General features: G+C 43.1%; 5 protein-coding genes across 5 annotated transcripts; 2 read left to right on the forward strand and 3 right to left on the reverse strand.

The window, feature by feature from the left end:
- Positions 1-3816: 3816 nt before the first annotated feature.
- On the forward strand, positions 3817-4822 carry Bfra_007022 (uncharacterized protein; the record flags this gene model as incomplete). The annotated part of the gene is made up of 2 exons (XM_037337394.1): positions 3817-3874; positions 3927-4822. The coding sequence occupies 2 exons, from the start codon at positions 3817-3819 to the stop codon at positions 4820-4822; spliced, it is 954 nt and encodes a 317-aa protein (XP_037186774.1).
- A 921-nt stretch (positions 4823-5743) lies between these two features.
- Bfra_007023 (putative inositol monophosphatase protein) lies at positions 5744-6715 on the reverse strand (the record flags this gene model as incomplete). The annotated part of the gene is made up of 2 exons (XM_037337395.1): positions 5744-6519; positions 6598-6715. 2 exons carry the CDS (start codon positions 6713-6715, stop codon positions 5744-5746), a joined length of 894 nt encoding a protein of 297 aa, XP_037186775.1.
- A 704-nt stretch (positions 6716-7419) lies between these two features.
- Positions 7420-8121, reverse strand: Bfra_007024 (uncharacterized protein; the record flags this gene model as incomplete). The annotated part of the gene is made up of 1 exon (XM_037337396.1): positions 7420-8121. The coding sequence occupies one exon, from the start codon at positions 8119-8121 to the stop codon at positions 7420-7422; it is 702 nt and encodes a 233-aa protein (XP_037186776.1).
- A 1897-nt stretch (positions 8122-10018) lies between these two features.
- On the forward strand, positions 10019-13251 carry Bfra_007025 (putative sexual differentiation process protein isp4 protein; the record flags this gene model as incomplete). Its single annotated transcript, XM_037337397.1, has 2 exons — positions 10019-12291; positions 12348-13251. 2 exons carry the CDS (start codon positions 10019-10021, stop codon positions 13249-13251), a joined length of 3177 nt encoding a protein of 1058 aa, XP_037186777.1.
- Positions 13252-18405: 5154 nt separating this feature from the next.
- On the reverse strand, positions 18406-20016 carry Bfra_007026 (putative g-protein coupled receptor protein; the record flags this gene model as incomplete). The annotated part of the gene is made up of 4 exons (XM_037337398.1): positions 18406-18639; positions 18697-19368; positions 19505-19706; positions 19760-20016. The coding sequence occupies 4 exons, from the start codon at positions 20014-20016 to the stop codon at positions 18406-18408; spliced, it is 1365 nt and encodes a 454-aa protein (XP_037186778.1).
- Positions 20017-20355: the final 339 nt, after the last annotated feature.

The following is a 20355-nucleotide window of genomic DNA, read 5'->3' on the forward strand; positions in this document are numbered from 1 at the left end:
AATCCCAGGAGTGCGGGATAGATTCTTAATTGTCTACCTGGTGTGTCTTACCCGGAGGGATTTAGTAGGTGTATTGATATTGAGATGTTGAGATTTAGAAGTGCTTTATGCTGGATTAGATGGGATTTAGTGGAATATCTGGTCCCGAAACATCAAAGAAGAAGAATCATGGTATAAATCATCTAAATCCAACCAGAAAGTTTTAATTCCTCTACATCGTCACCTCCCCCCTCAAGATAAAAATACATTCTCTCCTAATACCGCGATGGAATCCTACACAAATCATCAATTACACTACGAAACACACCCAATTCTATTTTTCCCATTTCCTGTCACCCATCATTCTCTCACAACCTATTATTAATATTTCACCTACTCAACATAGCCGGCATATCCACGTAACACAGTTTCAAAATGTTTCTCCTCAGTCCTCTTCTCTGCTTACTTGGTGGGTTACACACACCTTGTCTCGCAACAACAGATACACCAATACTAATAGTGACGTAAGAAAATGCATACCTAGCTATTTTTATCTGGGTATAGAAATAGCAGTACCAGCAAATAAACCTTCTTGCGTAGTTGGATATGTAGAAAGATTAGTTTCTCTGAATGTGGTGGATATTTCTGGTCTTTGAATTGAATCGCATCGCATGTCATTCTTACATCACATTACTGAATCATGGCATTGGACTGTCGAGGATTGGATAGCCTTTCGAACTATTTACAAACTCAGACACAGCTGCTAAAGCGTCGGATATCGATGTTGTGGCGGCTTCTTTAAATACCTACCTGGAAATTCTCGATGCTCTATTCATCGTTGCGCATGTAGTTGTATTACCTAGTCTAGCATGAACCACAATATCTCTTCAATTCTAAGGTAAATCATACAAAGTATTAACAAAACCAGATAACTGGCTCAGATGAGTTAGCCCTGCTAGCTATTACATATGAAATGTATTGTCGCTTAGTAAAGCTCTCTTCCTCCTATTCATTTCGAGCCAATCACTTCATGAATACAGAATAACAAGCAGTAAAGACCTCACTAATATCAGCAGACACCATTGTGCGATATTATGCTCATATCTTTCAGTTTTCTAGATACTATTATTACCCCCCAGAGATACATATATACATCATACTACAAAGGTGTAATTTACAACCAAGTCAAAAGCCAACTTTCGTACTTGTGTTTATATTCATAAATTATATAGGTAGTTCAAATACATTCTCAAATACTATTCAAATAGTCGCTATTAGACCATCCTAGTCCAAGGAGCAATCTTAATATCAATCAGATATCCTCACGAGCATCCTCGTCACAGTTGACCCCATCCATCATTTGTGAAAATTGAAAACGTAAAAGAAGATGTGTATAATTTCTACTCAACAGAATCACCAGAAGTGAAATACAAGCAAATCCTCCAATTAACCCCCCATTCACTTAATCCCTCAGTAGCAATCAGCATCTCAATAGCACATCCAACAGCTCTTAACACATCCTCCTGTTCTCCCACTATATCGTACGATTGAGATCTCGTAGAAATGTAACTTTCAATCGTAGAACGTTTGTTTATCTACCTCCGCTAAGACTCCTTTTCGACAGGTTATACCTATCCGTTCGTCACTTCGACTCAGGGTATACCTACACATGATATGTTCTCCTCCTGGTCAATACCCTCTCCACATTCCTCAGGATTCTCAGAAAGAAGAATACCGTGGGATAGTAGTGCACAATTTATATAACCACTCAATCTAGGTGCTAAACTTAATAGACTCAACACCACCTAGTATTCAAGTCAGGAGAGAGTTTAAAGATCGAAAAATGATATCCATTCCATCTTCCATCACAGTCATTTGATCCGAAGCCCAAGTGAAACCCATTCTCAGAGCCATCTGAGATCGTCTAAGTAGCAAGCACTCATAACCCATCACTATTCAATCTCCATTCCAAGCTCTGCAAGCTTCAACCCCATCTTAAAACAATACACCTTGCTTGTAACCAACAAACTACCACGAAACTTTTTCTCTTCCCGTTCCTTAAAGAAACGAAAGAAAAAAACACACCTAAAGATACATTCAAATAAGATCTCAGCACCAGCCCAAAAGTCCAACATTTCCCGCCAAACAACCAACCAGCAAACCCAACCAAAATCCCTCCCTAAGCCCCCTACCCTTATATCTCCTCCCTCCTTCCCCAGAATTCGGCACTCATACACCTAGTACCTCATCCCAACCGCCTCAACCATCCCGTCCCGTCACACAACTACCGAGCCACCAAACAAATAGACAAGGATACCGGTACCGGTACATCTATACATGTTCCCCGCACGATCCTCCTCTGACTTCTCAGAACCAAACAGTACCGAATTCATAATTTCGGTTTTCTCATATCGATTCTTGGCTCGGGGATTACATATACATACACATACATGTACAAATATATTTTACAATTATTGCGTAATGATGATGAAGATGAGGATCAGCTAATTAGCTATTTTCCATACATAGATACATACATACGAAAATAATGCCTCATTTCCACTTCACTCATGATTAACGTCTTACTAACTATGCCAATCCATCCATCAATCAATCTGTCAATCTGTCTCACACCCCAACCCTTTCCCCAGAAAACATCAAACAAGCGCCAAGACGCGGATAGATCTCGAGTTCAATTCAGTTCCCTGCATACATATCCACATCCACATCCTCCTGCTTATGTATGCTGATCAATCGTATCCAGCCATGACTTAGTCACACAACATACAAGTAAGCCATCCAACTCACCGATCAATTCCCACTGCACATCTCATCCACATTTCCAATCTTAGCAAACCGTGACAAATGCATAACATTCCCCTTGGCCAAATCTCCAGATATGCATGCATGAGGCGTGTACGTGTGTATGTAGATATTCCGCGGCAGCGGCAGCGGCAGCGACACGGGATGACTATTCGAATACACGCCATCCCCCCAACTATCACGTAATTCCGCAAGGTAAGGCGTCAACGACTCAAAAGCCTCTTTCTTAATCTTCACACAAGCAAGAATTGATCCATCTATTTCCAGACTGGCGATGTCGACATCAATGCATTAGCGTATGTCCGAGAGACATGGTATGTAGTACCAACTAGTAATGAAGATCTTATAATTTATTTTGGTTCTGCAGGAGATGAAGATTCATGATTAACAAACGCACATTACGTAAAATCATAGGAGTTCCGAGCGAACGAACGAGCCTCACAGCATCATGTGTGCAGAGACACGGAGATTTTATCGCGGATGATGAATTATGGAAACTGATGTAATATGTATCATCTAAATATGGACGGACAGCTTTGGAGATTATTCTCGCCGGCGGGAAGACTCGGTGATAATTTACATCAAGATGGAACTCAATAACATGACTTGGCGAATCCATCCCGGCAATGCAAATTTGATTCGCCTTGTAAGTTGTCAGTCCTTAAGCCCGGCTGAAGTTTGACCAACAACTTACGTTTGTTGGCTGAGAAAGTTGAAGGCAGAGTTCGAAGAAGATGATGTGGATCGGACATGTTACTATGGGAGAAGCAGCAGCTGAGTTCTAAGTCAATCGTCAGTCCGTAAGCTGGCTGGAAAGGCTTGGTCTATTGATAGATGGGTCAGTACTTATATCGAGCCAATCTTCATCTTTTTTCTTCTCATCATCTTCAATCAACAGCTTTCATCATCACACTACAATCTTCGAGCTTGAACAAACATACATTTCACTTGACTTCAGCAACATCAAACAAACACTTCTCTGCCTTCAACGCATTTACAAACATCATCGCCGAGATGCAACTCATTAATATCATCATTCTATCTCTCGGCCTCAGTGCCTCCGCCATGCCCGGTTTGTTCCATCCATTCTCTCCTTGGAATTGACATCTGACTAACAAATCTAGTTCCTGGCGATGACCACTCCGTCTCGCACAATGGCGGAAACAAGGGTGACAAGAACGATAACTATGGCGATCATGGCAACAATGGAAATCATGGCCATGACAACGACCGTGGCAATAACGGAAATCATGATAACAATGGAGGCAACAAAGGTTATGGCGGAGTATCTCACTCATACAGAGATGACAAGCACGACAATTATGGATGGAATAAGGGCTCTGGTGGAGACAACAAAGGTTATGGCGGAGACTATAACAACGGTGGCAAGAACGACGATTACGGCAATTCTCATGGATATGGTGGACTTTCCAGCTCATATGGAGATGACAAGAACGACAACCATGGATATGGTGGAGGCTCCATTCACAGAAGAGGCGGCAGAGATGACAAGCATGGCAAAGGCAACAAACATGATGATGACAGGCACGACAATGACAAACACGGTGGCGGAAAGCATGACAATGATGGACATGACGACCACAAGCACGGTAGTGGAAAACGTGATAACGGCAAGCATGGTAGCGGGAAGCATGATAACGACAAGCACGACAATGACAGACACGGTGGCGGAAAGCATGACAACGATGGACATGACGATCACAAGCACGGTAGTGGAAAACGCGACAACGACAAATACGACAACGACAAATACGACAATGACAAATACAACAACGACAAATATGGCAGCGGGAAGCATGATAACGACAAGCACGACAATGGCAAACACGGCAGCGGAAAACATGACAATGATGGACATGACGATTACAAGCACGGTAGTGGAAAACGCAATAACGACAAGCACAACGACAACAAGCACGACGACAACAAGCACGACGACAACAACAACAACTACGGATGGAACAAAGGCAACAGCGAATATTCCTCTTCCTCCTGGTAAAAGTTCCACACCCCAATTGCGCATACCTCCCGGCCTAACAAAACGACACAAAAAGACCGAAGAGAGAGAGAGAGAGGGAGGGAGAGAGAGAGAGAGACAGGATAGAAAGAAGGTGCAGCTTCGCATATCCACCCATCTACCCATCTCTCTACACACATGAAGAGAAGGAAATGTTCCCAACCCATTTGAATTATTTTTGATTTCTGTTTCCCGCTACTATCGCAACTATCGTATACAGTCCTTTTCTCATTGCAGTTCATTTCAATTCATTTCAGAAAAAAGAAAAGAAAAAAGAAAAAGAGAAATCCCTTTCTCCACTCCATCTTGGGATTTGAAATTCAGACAGTCCTTATCATACCTACCTACTTTTAGACGCAAGCAAAATAAGAATTCACTTTTCTCGAGATTGGTTCAGAGTGCATACAATACAATTACAATCACAATATGAAAACATGTTTGTGAAAACCGTGAGTGATGACGTGAAAAGTTCTTCTTCTTTGGAAGCGAAAAGGGGGTTTGATCAGAAACAAGAAGGGGCACTGACGTGAGTAGAAAATCTTCTCGGTTTCTGTGAGTCATCTTGAAGATAAAACCTGTCTTGATTCAATATTTCTGCAAGAGTTTAGGCGAGGGGATAGGGATGTAGATAGACTGGATATCTTAAGGAGTATATGCTACCACTTATTCAAAGTAAAATGATAGATCTTAGTGAAATGAAAGATTTGCAAGAGCAATAGAAATATGTTCCGTTTCAATCTGCACTAGCAGGAAGACGCTGCGCTGTGTATGAGCCATCCCAGATTGAGATGTCTAAGAGGTTGAAAAAAGGATACTTTTTATTTCGTCTAATCATAAGTTTTTGGATGTGAATTCTCATCCAGGTATGCGTCCAGGTATCATATCAGCTCTCAGTTCCTTCCCCTAACTCTCATAATTCATCTTTCTATCCCCAATCACCCCCCACATCTCCTCCACAATATCCCTTTGCCCACTAGGCGCTCCTCTGATCGCCATATATTTCCTCCCATCAACCTCACAATTCCATTCCCCAGGATTACCACCAACCATAATGCCTCCCGCTTCAACCAAAATACACCACCCAGCCGCAACATCCCAAGCCCAACAACCTCCCTCCCAAAAAACATCTTGTTGTCCACTAGCCACATGTACCAGATTTAAAGCTGCGCTCCCCAACCCCCGCAGTGAATGTACCATCGCGCCTCCATCTTCTTTTGCGGCAGATAACTTTTTGAAGACGTCGCATTTGAGATCGAAATTGTGCCCTGAGCGATCTGAGCCCCATTCTGCGGTTACGAGACAGGTACTCAAATCTTTCAACGGTTCGGGCTCTTTTTTGAGCGGCAGGCTGAACTTCTCCCCATCTTTACGAGTTACGAATGAACCGTGACCTTTGATTCCTGTGAATAGGTCGCCAGTGAAGGGATTATACACAACTCCGACACTGGGAACTTTGTCGACGACGAAGCCAAGAGAGATACAGAATGCGGGGTATGCATGGACGAAGTTTGTTGTGCCATCAATGGGATCGCAGATGAAGGTTGGGGCGGAAGTGAGTTTAGTTTCTCCTTTGACGAATGTCTCTTCGCCAATGAAGGAATAGGTTGGGTAGGCGGCGGTAAGGCGGGTGGAGACCATTGCTTCGACTGCTTTGTCGGTTTCGGTTACCAGGTCGGCGGCTGTAAAGGGAGAGGTTAGAGACGATGATGCAGAAGCAATTGATAAGTGATGAAAGGGTATAATTGTTATTTACTTACTGTTCATCTTGGTCCCAGAGCTCAAGTATGAAGGGGTTGCGGACATGATCATACGACCTGCTTCATGAGCAATGTCGATCAAGAGATCGTGGATTTCTTGGAGGTTGACTGCGGCCATCTTGGAGATCTGCTAAAAGAATGTAGAATCGATGTTTGATTAGGAGTTAAAAAGAGTAAGTTAAGGTAAATAATATTCAAAAGGAGACGCTACTTGGATGTAATGTAAGGGGTTCAGAGTTGGACAAATGAGCTCCAAAGTGGGGTTAGAGGGGTTGTTCGGAAGCTATCTTATCAGCACGTGGGAAGCTCTTGGAGCAGGAACTGGTGGGATCAAGTCAGGGAAGATTCCATATTTCCTTTGTCGATAACCCGCGCGGCACAAAGAAGACAAGAGACAGGCTTGGCTGGAGTTGTTAGTGGCTTCCACTGACTTAGATGTGATGATACAGCACCGCGGCCCGTTCAAAATGGGGGGCAGGAAATGTGTCTGCCAACGAAGGTTCAAAAAAGGTATATGTATATTAGTCCATGAGGTCTTTCATTCATTGAGAACGGACCTAACAATACCTAATCTAAAAATGCCAGGATTATACACAGCTTCAGTACAGTCAAAGCACCCAAGAATGTTTTCCGGTTCTCTGGTCTCAGATCTTCATTGCTCAATAGTGTAGAAGAAATCGTAGGCAGAATTTGAAATAGGATGTGCATTCGTAAAGTTCTCTCGCTCCATATAAATACAGCCTGCCCTGGAGTATCGCAAAATCCATTCACCCATTATACCGTCTCGCCATTCAGAAATCATAACCTCCATCCGTTACCATCTTACATGTTCTCTCTAAACATTGACCTTCTCTCCGAATGATTATCATCATGCGCCTTATTTTTTGTGTCCATTGGTCTTGGACTAACACCCCTCAATTCGGATGGATCGTCGAAAGGATTGTTCGCTGATTGTATTCCCATCTCCTCATCATAACGTCTATCGAGCCCAGCTTTTGATCCTCCAACGTATGGTTCCGGTTCGCGACTCAAGCTTCTGCCACGAGGAGGACTTGAGAATCCAGGGCCCGTACCCGACGTTCCCGCAGCTCCCGAATGACCACCATGTAAGCCGAGCTCTTGTTCCTCGAAATATCCTCCAGGTCCATATGCATCAGCTTCTGTTCCGACTCGGGCATCCCAAGCATCATCAGGGTCCAGTGGACCGAAACCTCGATTTGCTGCACGACCGCGTACGTTGCTGCTCAAAGGTTCCTCATACGCTCCTCCGGCTGATCGATTATTGCGATTCTTCAATCCATTAACTTTATCCTTCACCCATCCGACCACTCCACCTTGCCCCGACCCCGATCCTCCATATCGATCGGATCCGCCTTTGAATGGGTTGTAAGATGATAAGGATGGTTGTGGTAAGCCTAATCGTCGTGCGCGCAAATGTGTGTAAACAATCCAAGCCACCCCTCCGATGACAGCGACGATCAGAACTATGATGAAAAAGGCACCTACACCCGAAAAGTGTGCCATTATTGAAGGATTGAATGATTGACCATGTAAAGTAGGTTTATCGTTGGTGGGTGATTGAGATGGCTGTTAATGAATTATGGTGGAAAGGCAGAGAAGGTAGGTAGAGAAGGTAGGTAGAGAAGGTAGGTAGGTAGATAGGTCGGTAATCAGGCCAACAAACACTTGGTGAGGCAGTGTTTCGTCAGTGCCAAAGTGATGATAAGGTCGAGAAGCACCCAATCTTTTTTTATCCAAACAAGCTTTTCAACAAGGAAGAAGCCTGTGAGTGTCAAACTTAAGTGTAACAACAAGAGAACTTTTGAAGATTTGAATCCAAGTTGGAAGTGAAGAGCATGTTGTGGATTCTGTGATTTGATTGGTGTAGATAATGTGAGGAAGGCCGTTAGACTTTTTGGATTCACAATCAAAACTCCAAACCACGTTTGGGGGGGCACAGTGACAGCTGAAGTGATTCATCAATCGCGGCTGGGGGGTTCAGATCACGTGATAATATGCATTGATGGTTAATGTATTGTGACGTATATTTGGAGTGAATATCGGGTACCTGGTGAGGTAAGCAGAGTGGAGCGGGTAGAGTGAAGGGTGTGAAGCGTGAAGGAAAGAGAAAAGACAGAAATGAGAAAATCACTCTTTTCTTGTCAGATCATCCGAATTTTACCCCACCCGAGTAATTAATTTAGCTACCAAATAGCAATCAATGCATGTATCATGTATCATGTATTATCTATCATCCACCATCCACCATCCATCCGCCATCCACCCACCATCCACCATCCATCCATTCATCAATGGAACACAGTGCCTGTGCTGACTGAGGGGAGGGGAGGGGAGGGGAGAAAGAAGTCGATAATATTTCACAATTCTTAAATCGATGTAGGCTGATAAAGGCAGGCACCATATGACAGATCTTGATGTTATATATAAAAGTAATCATTCAGTAGAGTAAGTAGGTATCATCAAGAGACGAGGCAGTCGAAGCAGTCAAAGCAGTCGAAGCAGACGAGTTAGACTACTACTTCTTTTTTATATTAACTCGGATATATCACACTATGCCTTGGCTACAACCAGTAAGGAATCCCGATGCTACACTACAATACTGACGAGTCCTTTCCACCTCTACTGCCTCTCTTCCGAAGCTCGTTGCTTGCGTGTATCCACCCACAATGAGACATCAGCTATGAATCTTGAATCTTGAATCTTCATTATTCAATCTTGTTTCCTTGATTAGAAATGTCATTCCACTTTCTCACACATTCCCCCCGAAACCTTCACAATCTCACAATCTCACAATCTCAAAGATCAGATAAGACGGATCTACACGTACGAAGTGGAAAAAGTACGGATCCCATGTAAACTTTTAGTCGGCATAATGTGATATTTGATGCATTGCTGCAGATGATTTCCAAGCTTTTCCAGGGATTCAATTTTTTGCCTGTAACTTTTGCTGCATATCAATCAATCAAATTGCGAAATTAAACATCAGATTAAAAAAAAAAGAAAATACGTGTGAGAGTTTAGAAAGGTCGAAAAGGCGCTCGCTATCATTATCATCACCTACGAGGCTCTACATACCTGTTATCGTAGATTATTTCCATCACATTGAAGAAAGGTCCATCATTTTCCTATTTCCACCCATCTATCACTTCACTTGAGAATCGAGGGGCACACACATCACCCTTTCACGAATCACCATTACCGCCTCTTCCGCAAGGAATAACTTTCCCCTATCAAAATTACCCGTCATCGAGTACCTAGTCCTCTTACCAGTATCCCACTCATCAACTAATTCCCGCCAACTAAGCTTCCTTCCTAGCTTCAAATTCTTCGCGAAAAAGGGCTCCCCCTTCATATGTCTCAGTGGGGCCTGACAACGTGCAATAATGCCTCCTAGCTGCATATGACATTCCGCCTACCTCACGTTCCCGCAACAGGCGGCAGAAGTAGAGGATCGGGTGACTCTGACTGTAATATAGAAGGCTCGGGTGTCCCCCTTGATTTTCTTCAGCCCCCTCAGTCAAATCTTACCGGTAGGCAACTACTACCAGCTGAATCACTTCTTGCGAACAATCAGAATTTGAATCACTATCGCTCTCATTCAACGAGGCACAACAAGGACGACGACGACGACGACGAAGAGGAAGAACTTTATCCTGAATCTAACTCTAACCTTCTTAGACGACATACACGAGATTCCGCAGAGACGGAAGACGATGCCCCGCGGCACAACCTAGCAGATGAGAATATAAACCTGCCAAACATCTTTCAAAAAATACGTAGACTCATGTCCAAGACACCCCTCTTATTACGTTCCGCGCCCGGCTTCGGCACAGGATCATATGGAGCGGCTCCGGTGGGCGCATCGTCAGAGAACAGCGAGGAGGAAGAAGAGATTCACACGAGAAGGGAGAAGAGGAAAAAGAGTTCATCGGCCCTTAGGAATTTGAGGAATTCTAGCAGTGCTGCAACATTCAAATCAACCAAATCAAATTCGCGCCCGTCCTCATCTGCGAATGCTGGTTCGACTTCGCGAACGAGAAACCGTACAGGAAGCAACACACAAAATGATGGGTCAGAAGAAACGGAGCTTGTGGCTTCCCCAATAAAGATTCGCAATGCAGATTCGGATTCTATTTCAACAGAGGAAGATACGGAGGAAGCGCTGCTAGATGAAGACGAAGATGACGAGGAATATTCAATCGATGATGAAAATCCACCAGACAATTCTCCCTATGCCCAAGTTCGCGCTTCGGTATCTGCCATCGATAATATAACTCTATCGATCAACACCCCTCGGATGTGGGCACTGTCTATGCTTTTTGCTATACTTGGTTCTTCAACAAATCTTTTCTTCTCTTTACGATATCCTAGCGTTTCTATTACACCAGTTATCGCCCTTCTACTTGTACACCCGCTTGGATTAATGTGGGATGGGCTTCTCAAACGACGAGACGACCCTGAAGAAGAATTTGTGGATGGGCATCGAACTGCAACTCCAGAATGTAATGACTCCAGTGGGAAGCCCATTACTGGCTTCAGACGATTAAGATTATGGTTAGCACAAGGGAAATGGAATGAAAAGGAGCACAGCTGCGTCTACATCAGCAGTAACGTTTCTTTCGGCTTTGCATTTGCAACAGATGTCATTGTTGAACAAACACACTTTTACAATCAGAAAGTCAGTATCATGTATCAGCTGCTCCTCATTCTTTCCACACAGATCTTGGGATATGCTTTTGCAGGCCTCACAAGACGTTTCTTGGTTCGACCTGGCGGTATGTTGTGGCCTGGAACTTTAATGTCTGCAGCCATGTTCACAACATTACATAAGGAGGAGAACACAATAGCTAATGGTTGGAAAATCACTCGATGGAAGTTCTTTTTCGTCGTTTGGTTTGGTTCCTTCATGTTTTACTTCTTGCCTGGTTTGTTGATGCCAGCATTGAGTTACTTCAGTGTCATAACTTGGTTTGCACCAAAGAATGTCATCGTTGCAAATCTGTTTGGTGTGGCTTCGGGACTTGGCCTTTTCCCCGTAACCTTCGATTGGGCTCAGATTGCATATATTGGATCACCACTACTAACTCCATTCTGGGCTGCGATGAATGTTGTTGGAGGTCTCGTCATTGTGATGTGGATTCTTGCGCCCATTGCCTACTACAAAAATATCTTCTTCTCCTCTTATATGCCAATTCTATCCTCTTCCGTTTTCGATAATACTGGAAAGATATACGATGTAAGCAAAATCTTGACATCGGATTTCCTCTTCAATAAGGAAGCATACGAGAGCTATAGTCGTGTGTTCTTACCCATAACTTATGTTCTGAGCTACGGTCTTCAGTTCGCTGCTCTTGCCTCGCTATTAACACATACAACATGTTGGCATGGTCGAGATATTTGGAAACAATGGAAAAGATCCTTAAAGGAGGTTGAAGGGGAAACGAAACCTGCCTATGATCCTGTACCTGCATCGAATGGAAACGGGCATAGAAGAGGAGCCTCAGCCAACAGCCACAGGCTGAATCTTGAAAGAACTCCATCGTACATGAATGATATTATTAGTCAGGAAGATGTGCACAACAGGCTTATGAGAAGGTACAAAGATGCACCAATGACTTGGTATCTGATTACATTCGTATCTATGCTTGCAGTCGGGATGTTTGTTGTCGAATAGTAAGTACTCGCATATTCTTGTGTCAAGTATATTATTGTATTAACCCGTGTGGTAGTTATCCCGTGCATCTACCGTGGTACGGCTTACTCCTCGCATTGGGGATCTGCACTGTCCTTTTTATTCCAATAGGAATCGTCATGGCCATTACGAATCAACATAGCAGTATTTATCTCATTTGCCAATTGGTTTGTGGTGCAGTCTTCCCTGGCCGTCCCGTTGCAAATATGGTATTCGTCACCTATGGTTATATCTCCTCTTCTCAAGGAATAAAGTTCTCGTCCGATTTGAAGCTTGGACATTACATGAAAATCCCGCCCCGTATTTTATTTTCCGTTCAAATGGCAGCCACAATTGTTTCTTCCATGACGCAAATTGGCGTTCTCAATTGGATGTTTGCCAATGTTCCAGGAATCTGTACTCCTCAGGCTATCAACGGTTTCGTTTGTCCCCTCGCCCGTGTACACTTTAATGGAAGTATTCTTTGGGGAGTCGTAGGACCTGGTCAATTTTTCGGTCCTAACGCTACCTACCGGGCCCTCGTTTGGTGTTTTCCCATTGGTGCTATTGCGCCCATCATTCTTTGGCTCTACTGCCGCAACAAAAAGAACAGCATAGTAAGGAAGATTAACCTTCCCGTCTTATTTGGTTCTCTATCATGGATTCCTCCGGCTACGGGACTCAACTTTTCAGTGTGGGCATTAGTATGCTATCTTTTCAATTACGTCATCAAGAGGAGACATTCGGCTTGGTGGGCCAAATACACAATGACATTAAGTGCGGCTTTAGATTCCGGACTTGCGTTTGGATTAGTAGTGGTGTTTTTCGGATTTATCTATCCAGGATGGATGGATAACTTCAAGTGGTGGGGAACAGAAATTTATAAACAGGGGTGTGATTGGCAAGCTTGTCCATATAAAACGGTACCAGAAGGTACACATTTTGGACCGGATACTTGGTAGAGGGGTTACAGAAGAGGGAGGGGGTAATATAGAGGGGTGATACATGCATGGTAGACGGGTGGGGATAGGGGGTGCATACGCATATCGATATTACATATCGTGTAGAGAGGAAGAACGGTACAAAAATAAAGGAGATGGGTTATGGTGCTTTTTACGAGTAGACGATGATAGTCGATGGGCTTGTACTGCATTTGAAGGCGTTCTTTTGTGCTAGCGGCGTTGTATCTGATTCGCGAACTTGAGGGGAAGCTTTTTCTTTGCACTTTCGCTAGACTTGGGATATGGATATGAGTAGGGTTATGAGGGATTGATGAGGGAAGGGAAGGGAATTAAAAGGGGTTTGGGAACTTTATACCTACATACATATGCGTTATCTGATTAGATGAATTTGGAGATTTTTATTGTTACAGGGTTTTAATTGAAGGGGGATAAGTTGTGAGTGTTTTAAGTTGTTTGAATATCTCAAGTGTTTCTAATATCTCAAACTTTTTGAATGTTTTAAGTTGTTTGGATATCTCACACTATTCGAAATAATGAGTTCACTCGGATCAATGAACCATTCGCAATCATTACAACTATCTACTCTTCAGAGTTTGAATAAAAGACTTTTGGAAAGTGACATCTGTAAATATCACTCCTTCATTCGAATTGTGTAAAGCAAGAAGTGGATTGAGATAAATTTTGGTTGGATCTGGGTTTGGGATGCTGGAGTGGTGGTGGAGTGGTGGTTTTATAATGGATGAATGAATGGATGGGTGTTTCTTTTCCTTTTTGTTTGTAGAGGGGTTTGTTTGGTGGTGGTGTTGGAGTTGAGTGTTGGATGGGGGAGGGGATAGAGGGGGAGGGAGGAGGGAGGTGACTTGGGAGTGGATGTTGGGGAATGGTTTGTGTGGATAGGGATAGGATAGGATAGGATAGGATAGGTTTGTGTTGAGGGGATGGACGGGGAGATTAGTGGGTGGATGGGTGGGAGAAGATATGAGTAGATTATTTTTTATGTGTGGAGGTTTTATGTGTGGATGTTTGGATGTGTGGATGTATGTATGTGGATAGACTGACTAGGTTGGAACTTTAATGGGAGATGGGGATGGGGAAGTGATAGGTGTGTCAGATTGGGATTGGGTGTGAGATATGGAGGAGAGGTGAGGGAAGGGATTGAGAGAAGGGGGGAGGGGGGGATTGAGATGGGAGGTTTTGGAAGGGACAAGAATTGGTGGGAGGGAAGATTGGTGGGTAGATGAGCGTGTTTGGTGGTTTGGTTGTATTGAGTATGAGTATGAGTATAAGAATGAGAATAAGTATGGGATGGAGTTTATTTAGTTGGTTAGAGATCAGAGGGGGAAAAGGGTCACAGAGAAGAGAGGGAAAGAGGATTCTATGATGGAATGGGATAGGATGGGTGGAGTTGTATGTGGATAGATAGATAGATGGATGGATGGATGGATGGAAGAGTAAAGTTCTTCATTGTAGATTTTGGGTTAGAAATTGGGTTGTGTGAGGGGGAGGGAGAGGGTTATGTGTAAATGCAAAGTGGATGATATGACATGTGTATGTGTATGTGTGTATGGTTAAGTGTGTGTGGAGAAGTGCTTTTGTTAGGGATGTGAGGTGAGGTGAGTTGTGAGTTGTGAGTTGTAGAAGCATGGTATCGGGGGTGTGGGATGAGGTGAAGTGAGATAAGATGGGATGGATTTGATTTTGATTGTGGTAAAACAAGAGCCACGGGAGGAATATGTCTAGTCAATGTATAAAGAACAACGAAGAGTACTTCTCGCCATGAGTTCAAGAAATCAGATCCGTGAGGTGATTGTCTTATCAAACCATAAACAATCATTTCCATCCACCCATCACATATCAATTTATCCATCCACCCCTCCAGTCCCTCTATCAAACCATTCATTCACAAACACGCATATGTCATCTGGTGCATCGCTCGCTCACGCACTTCTCCAATAGGCAGTTCGTCCACCCAATAGAAATACTCGGGAATATTATTCATCGATTCGGAATAATACTACCTAGATAGATATCCATGTTCTTCTCCCATTACATTCACAAGTGGTGGGTGCATGAGGATTACGCACACTCGTACGCTTTACTACGGCGTAGATACTACATATACCCCCCCCCCCCCCTTCTTTTTTCTCCTATCGAGAAAACCTAGGATTTATACCTCCCACAATTTTTATTTATTCACCCCAGTCACATCCTAGTGCTATATATGCACGGAGTATATTCTTGATTCATGGACACTGAATGAATGGCGCATGGTAGAAGGATTAGTCGAAGCTGCTTGCTCGTTTATATCTAGCTCGTCTAAATATTTAGGAAGGTAGGCTTGAGGTGAAATAATAGGATCACATATGTGTATGCGTGTATGTAATATTAATCTCATGGTTTTTGTAGGGGGCTTGTCAGCCAACCAAGGGAGATTCGTAGGCATGCCTACGCAATTGTATTGTGAAGCTTGCATGCAAGAATACGGATTTGCTGGGAGGTAGGGTAGTAATAGGAAGAATGCTTTTCTCGAAATATCATGGTGGGTTGGAATTAGATGGTGTGGGATTGACTGTTGGGTTACACTTACATGTAGATTCGGGGGATTTTGGAGGGGAAGAATCAAAGCGAAGTATGAGTACGGCACGGAAGGTCAGGATAATTATGGTTGTTTTGACTACAAAGTGTTTGTTCGTATGTGTAGATAGGTGTAGGTAAGTGCCTTGTCAAGAGTTTGAAATGGTGAAAATAAAGGAAATTGTTCAAAATCATGATGTTGTTACTTTGATCGGCGAATTTCCTGATCGTTTAAGTGGAGAGAATGTGTCGGATCTGTAAGTGGATTCTTCCCCGCGTTGTGGACTCCACTGAAGACGCTAATTGTCGAGAGACGGCACGGTATACTACCTACTCTTTGAACCCTAAAGTAAGTTGCGGACCGGGCCTTGGAAGTCAGCGTGTACTGTGTATGGTGTGTTAGATAAAAAGAAATAGAGGGTCTGCAGTACTCGACTACTTCGTAACATGTATGGAGTCATTCATCGTTTGTCTCATTTTGCAACAATCGTCTAAAGACCAAAGATTAACCATGATATATTTCTTTATATTCGAATATATTATGCAACATTCCGATGTTTCTCTTATGCAAAGACGCAGTAGTATTATTGCGTAACTATTGCGCAAGATACAGTACCATCACATCATTGAGACTCTACTGCCTAACATTTCAGCAGCTCCTGAAGTGCACAGCGTAAATAGTTCCGGTACTTAGAGACTGTTTAACGCTGCATCTACACCCAAATCACTCATGAGGTACCCGACGGAAGGCGGATCATCCACCCTAAGAACTATAATGTCATTTCGTCAAATAGTATACCCCAGCTCCATGCAAAGTTTCGGACAGGTAAGCTGACAACTGTACGCTACACGCAGACTACTACATAATCTCGAGTCAATACCAGATGCTGAGCTGAATTTTCCTTGACATTTATTCATGAGTATTAAATGGCTGAGGTTTTCAATACTCGCTAGGTGGATTGTAACACTGCAATGGTATCTGATCAAATTTCTAGGTAGAAGTCTTCTGGAAGTATAGAATGCACCTGTAGTAGTACGGAGCTGAAATCCTTAATGCCGTTACTTACCAGATGCACACGAAGAAACCAGATGTCAATCAAAGCCGTACGTGTACAATAACGGCCGTAACGATGCCATTTTGTGGTACGCACATTTCATCCTCTCATTTTGAAATCCACGCCCTGTTATTCGCCCTAGAAGATTTCCCCATACCCCCAGCTAAGAACATTTGCACCCTTGAAATCAGAAAAAATGGCTCAGACTTTTATTATTATTAAATAACTAGGTAAGAGCCCAACTAGCTAACAATACACCCTGAAAGTGGATATGGACGAGACCCGGACCCGCAAAGTCAACTTATTTTGGGGTCAAGTCCGTAAGCGAACACTCGGAGCAATAATTAGAGGGCTGCGGGATTTAGACCCCATGAAGCCGTTAGCGTGGATCCTGGGGAGTTTGGTACTTGAGTCTGGTAGAAGTAATATATGGTATGATGTCTGGTATGAGATAATTCGGTAATGAGATGAAATTTGTAAATGTATGAAGGCTGAGAAACAAATTAGTCTGGACTGGCTAGAGCAGGGAAAGTCTTATAGGATATCGAGATCTAGACTTAGATCTAGACCTGGACTCAAAAGTTTACACCAACGACTCACAAGAAAGCCAGCAACCAAAAATCCCCATGAAAAAGGATAAATCAACAGCATACGAGTCCGCGAAACATCCTATATTGCCAAATTCAAGGTGGCGCACTAGGAGCACAACTCACCCAGTAAGCTGTCAAAACAATTTACACATGCCCTATTCTCAGGAACGAAAGAATTTCGTGTAAGGTACGCTGCGTGTGTTAAGGAGTTTGCATCTCGTTTACTGACATGTGCACTTTAATTCTATCAGAGACATTGAGAACGAAACGGGAAACAAACTGTTGGTGTCTCAACTTAAAGCCTTGAGGCTATGTGAGCGGATGCGCTGTGGCTTTATAAACGGTTTTGGAATTCGATTGTGTTACATGGATGATGAATTGATGACACCGTATTGTCATGGATGATGGGTATTGTCAACAGGAGCTAATTATATAGATGGATAGATCAATGTGGCACGAATCGCCGCCGTGATCGTGAAGTGTACAATGCCTATGTTGGCGACTGGGTGCCAAATTTAGTGGGAGTGCTTGTTTTAAGAACTGTGAGACAATCAATGCTTGTTCCTACGTGCTTCGAGGTGTTTGGGAATCATCTAGGTCTGTGTTGTGGGGGTGTTTGATTATCTTGATGTTGATTGTGATGCTGTACAAGATAAGATGTACAATACAAATTTTAGATAGACAAATAGAGCTTTTTTTTTCCGTGGCCAACTTTTCATAGACAACCCATCCCGTTGATTCTCCATGTCCTATCCGTAGAAAATTCATAGCTTCCTGAGTAAACTAAACAGAATAATACTATATCCAACTCCTTTTCAAAATTTTCCACATAATTCCCATCATCGCTCCATCCCACCGATTAAATATTTACACATAAATGTACATCGCACTGTCATACAATCAGATCTTATTAACTCCTCTTCTCTCATCTTGCCTCAGATACTTTCAACTTCCGCGCTCCTTAAACTTCGATTCGTTTGTGATCGGCTGGTGCTTAATTCCACCATACTTTCTGTCTCCTTCGTTCCTCCGCGATGAATACCAGTCATAGGACGATCCATCATACGAAATCCTTCGGTTTTTCTATGTTGTTTGGAAGGACCGCGGAGATCGGCCCATACACTGCGACAGATCCCTAGAGAAGTGGTGAAATAGATAACGGTGTTCCACTATTTCATGTTAGTTACTCATATATCTTGAATTTTGGTGAAATAGGGGCAATGTACAAATCCTTGCAAAGGAAGAACAATCGCAGAACCTATATTCAACACGAATGATGGTTTATCTGGAAATCTCAACCCATATACTCGGTTCACCGAAGCGGGAACCCAAGTTATCAAAATGGAAATACAGAAAAGCATAGCGACTTTCGTGTAGGCCCACTTGATCTTATCCAAACTACTTGCATTTCTCCTAGCTCCGCCTCGCCCACTCGATGTAGTTGTATTCGGTACGGCGGAAATAGTGACACGGTAATTGCTTTCTGGATCTTTGGCAGGAGTTCTCAAATGATTCACGTCTGAAGCACGAGGATATCGCGGAGTGGTGTTTGTATTGAGAGCCGTTCCATTTTCCCACGAGCCGTGTGTCACTTCGATTTCGGTGGTTCGGGTTCCGGTGAAAATTGGCTGTTCATGCTCACTTTCGTAGTCCTTGTTTGTGGCTTCCGATGCATTGGTTATGCTGCCTTGAGGAGGAAGTGGTGATTTGCCTCCGGCGTCTGTATGTAGTGATGGGTCGGTTCGGTGGGATACTCCATTGAGTTGATTGCGAGCGCGGAAGATCTCAATCCCAACGCGGACGTAGATACATAGTGCGGCGAGAATGGTAATCCAAATTGGTGCGTAGTAGCTGTAAATACGGAGAGGTGCCCATGGACCGTCAATCCAACACCAAAGCTGTATTTCGTAAGTCAATTGATTGAAGAGATATAGAGCATTTGAGGGGATGATTGTTTAGAGAGATGTAGAATATTTGAGGAACGTGATTGTTTGAAGAGATATAGACCATGTGAGGAACGAAAAATTTCCATACCGTTGCGTTTCCATAGATCTTTCCTTTCTCATTGTTTTTGACAAATAGACAGACCATCGCTGGAATGAAGGGGAGGCCATAGCATATCAATGCATAATAAGGATATAATTTCTTCAGTTGAGCAGCATCAAATCGGTAGAAGAAGACAAGGTAGACATTTGTAGCCATTGCTAAACTCCACCACGGATCGCTTTGCATGAACCTTTTACTTCATCAGTGACGGTAGAATCAAAAGAACAAGAAGAAATTTCATACATCTCCAACAAGAAACCTTGAAATTGACATAGCGGCGAGTTAACTTGTGATAGCGCGGAACCTCCAATAAGCGCAGCAACGTTGGCAAATAGATTTGCAAAAGATGCGTAAAAGATGATTGTATTTGACAATGTTCTGAACGATTTGAAAAAGATGAACGTAGCAAACAGAGCAAGTGTTCCCAACACCGATATCGATGCCGTGGTACGCTCGATGATGATTAAGATATCAACCTCCCTTTGGGATAGTTGGCCCATGATGAGAACTAGCTAGCAGATGTGGGGAAACTAGAGATCTTGTGGACGGGAAGGAAAAAAGAAATGCTTGGGGAAGAAAAATATGGAGATTTCCTCATCTATGTATGTATGTCAGCAAGACAATCATAAGGAGAGTACGAAAGTACAAGATCGCGTCAAATAATAGGATGTGAGCAGACGAAAGAGGAAGTGATCCATATTGGAGCAGTTCAAAAAAGATACCTAGAGGATTGGAATACATACAGGAAACGAAAAGAGACGTGAATATAGTTCATGGCGTTTGATAATGCATGGTTGATGCAGCGGAGATGCTGACCTATTGAAGGAATGATTGAGAGA

This window comes from Botrytis fragariae (genome assembly GCF_013461495.1).
Source record: "Botrytis fragariae strain BVB16 chromosome Unknown tig00000795, whole genome shotgun sequence".
In the NCBI taxonomy this organism is placed as follows: Eukaryota; Fungi; Ascomycota; class Leotiomycetes; order Helotiales; family Sclerotiniaceae; genus Botrytis; species Botrytis fragariae.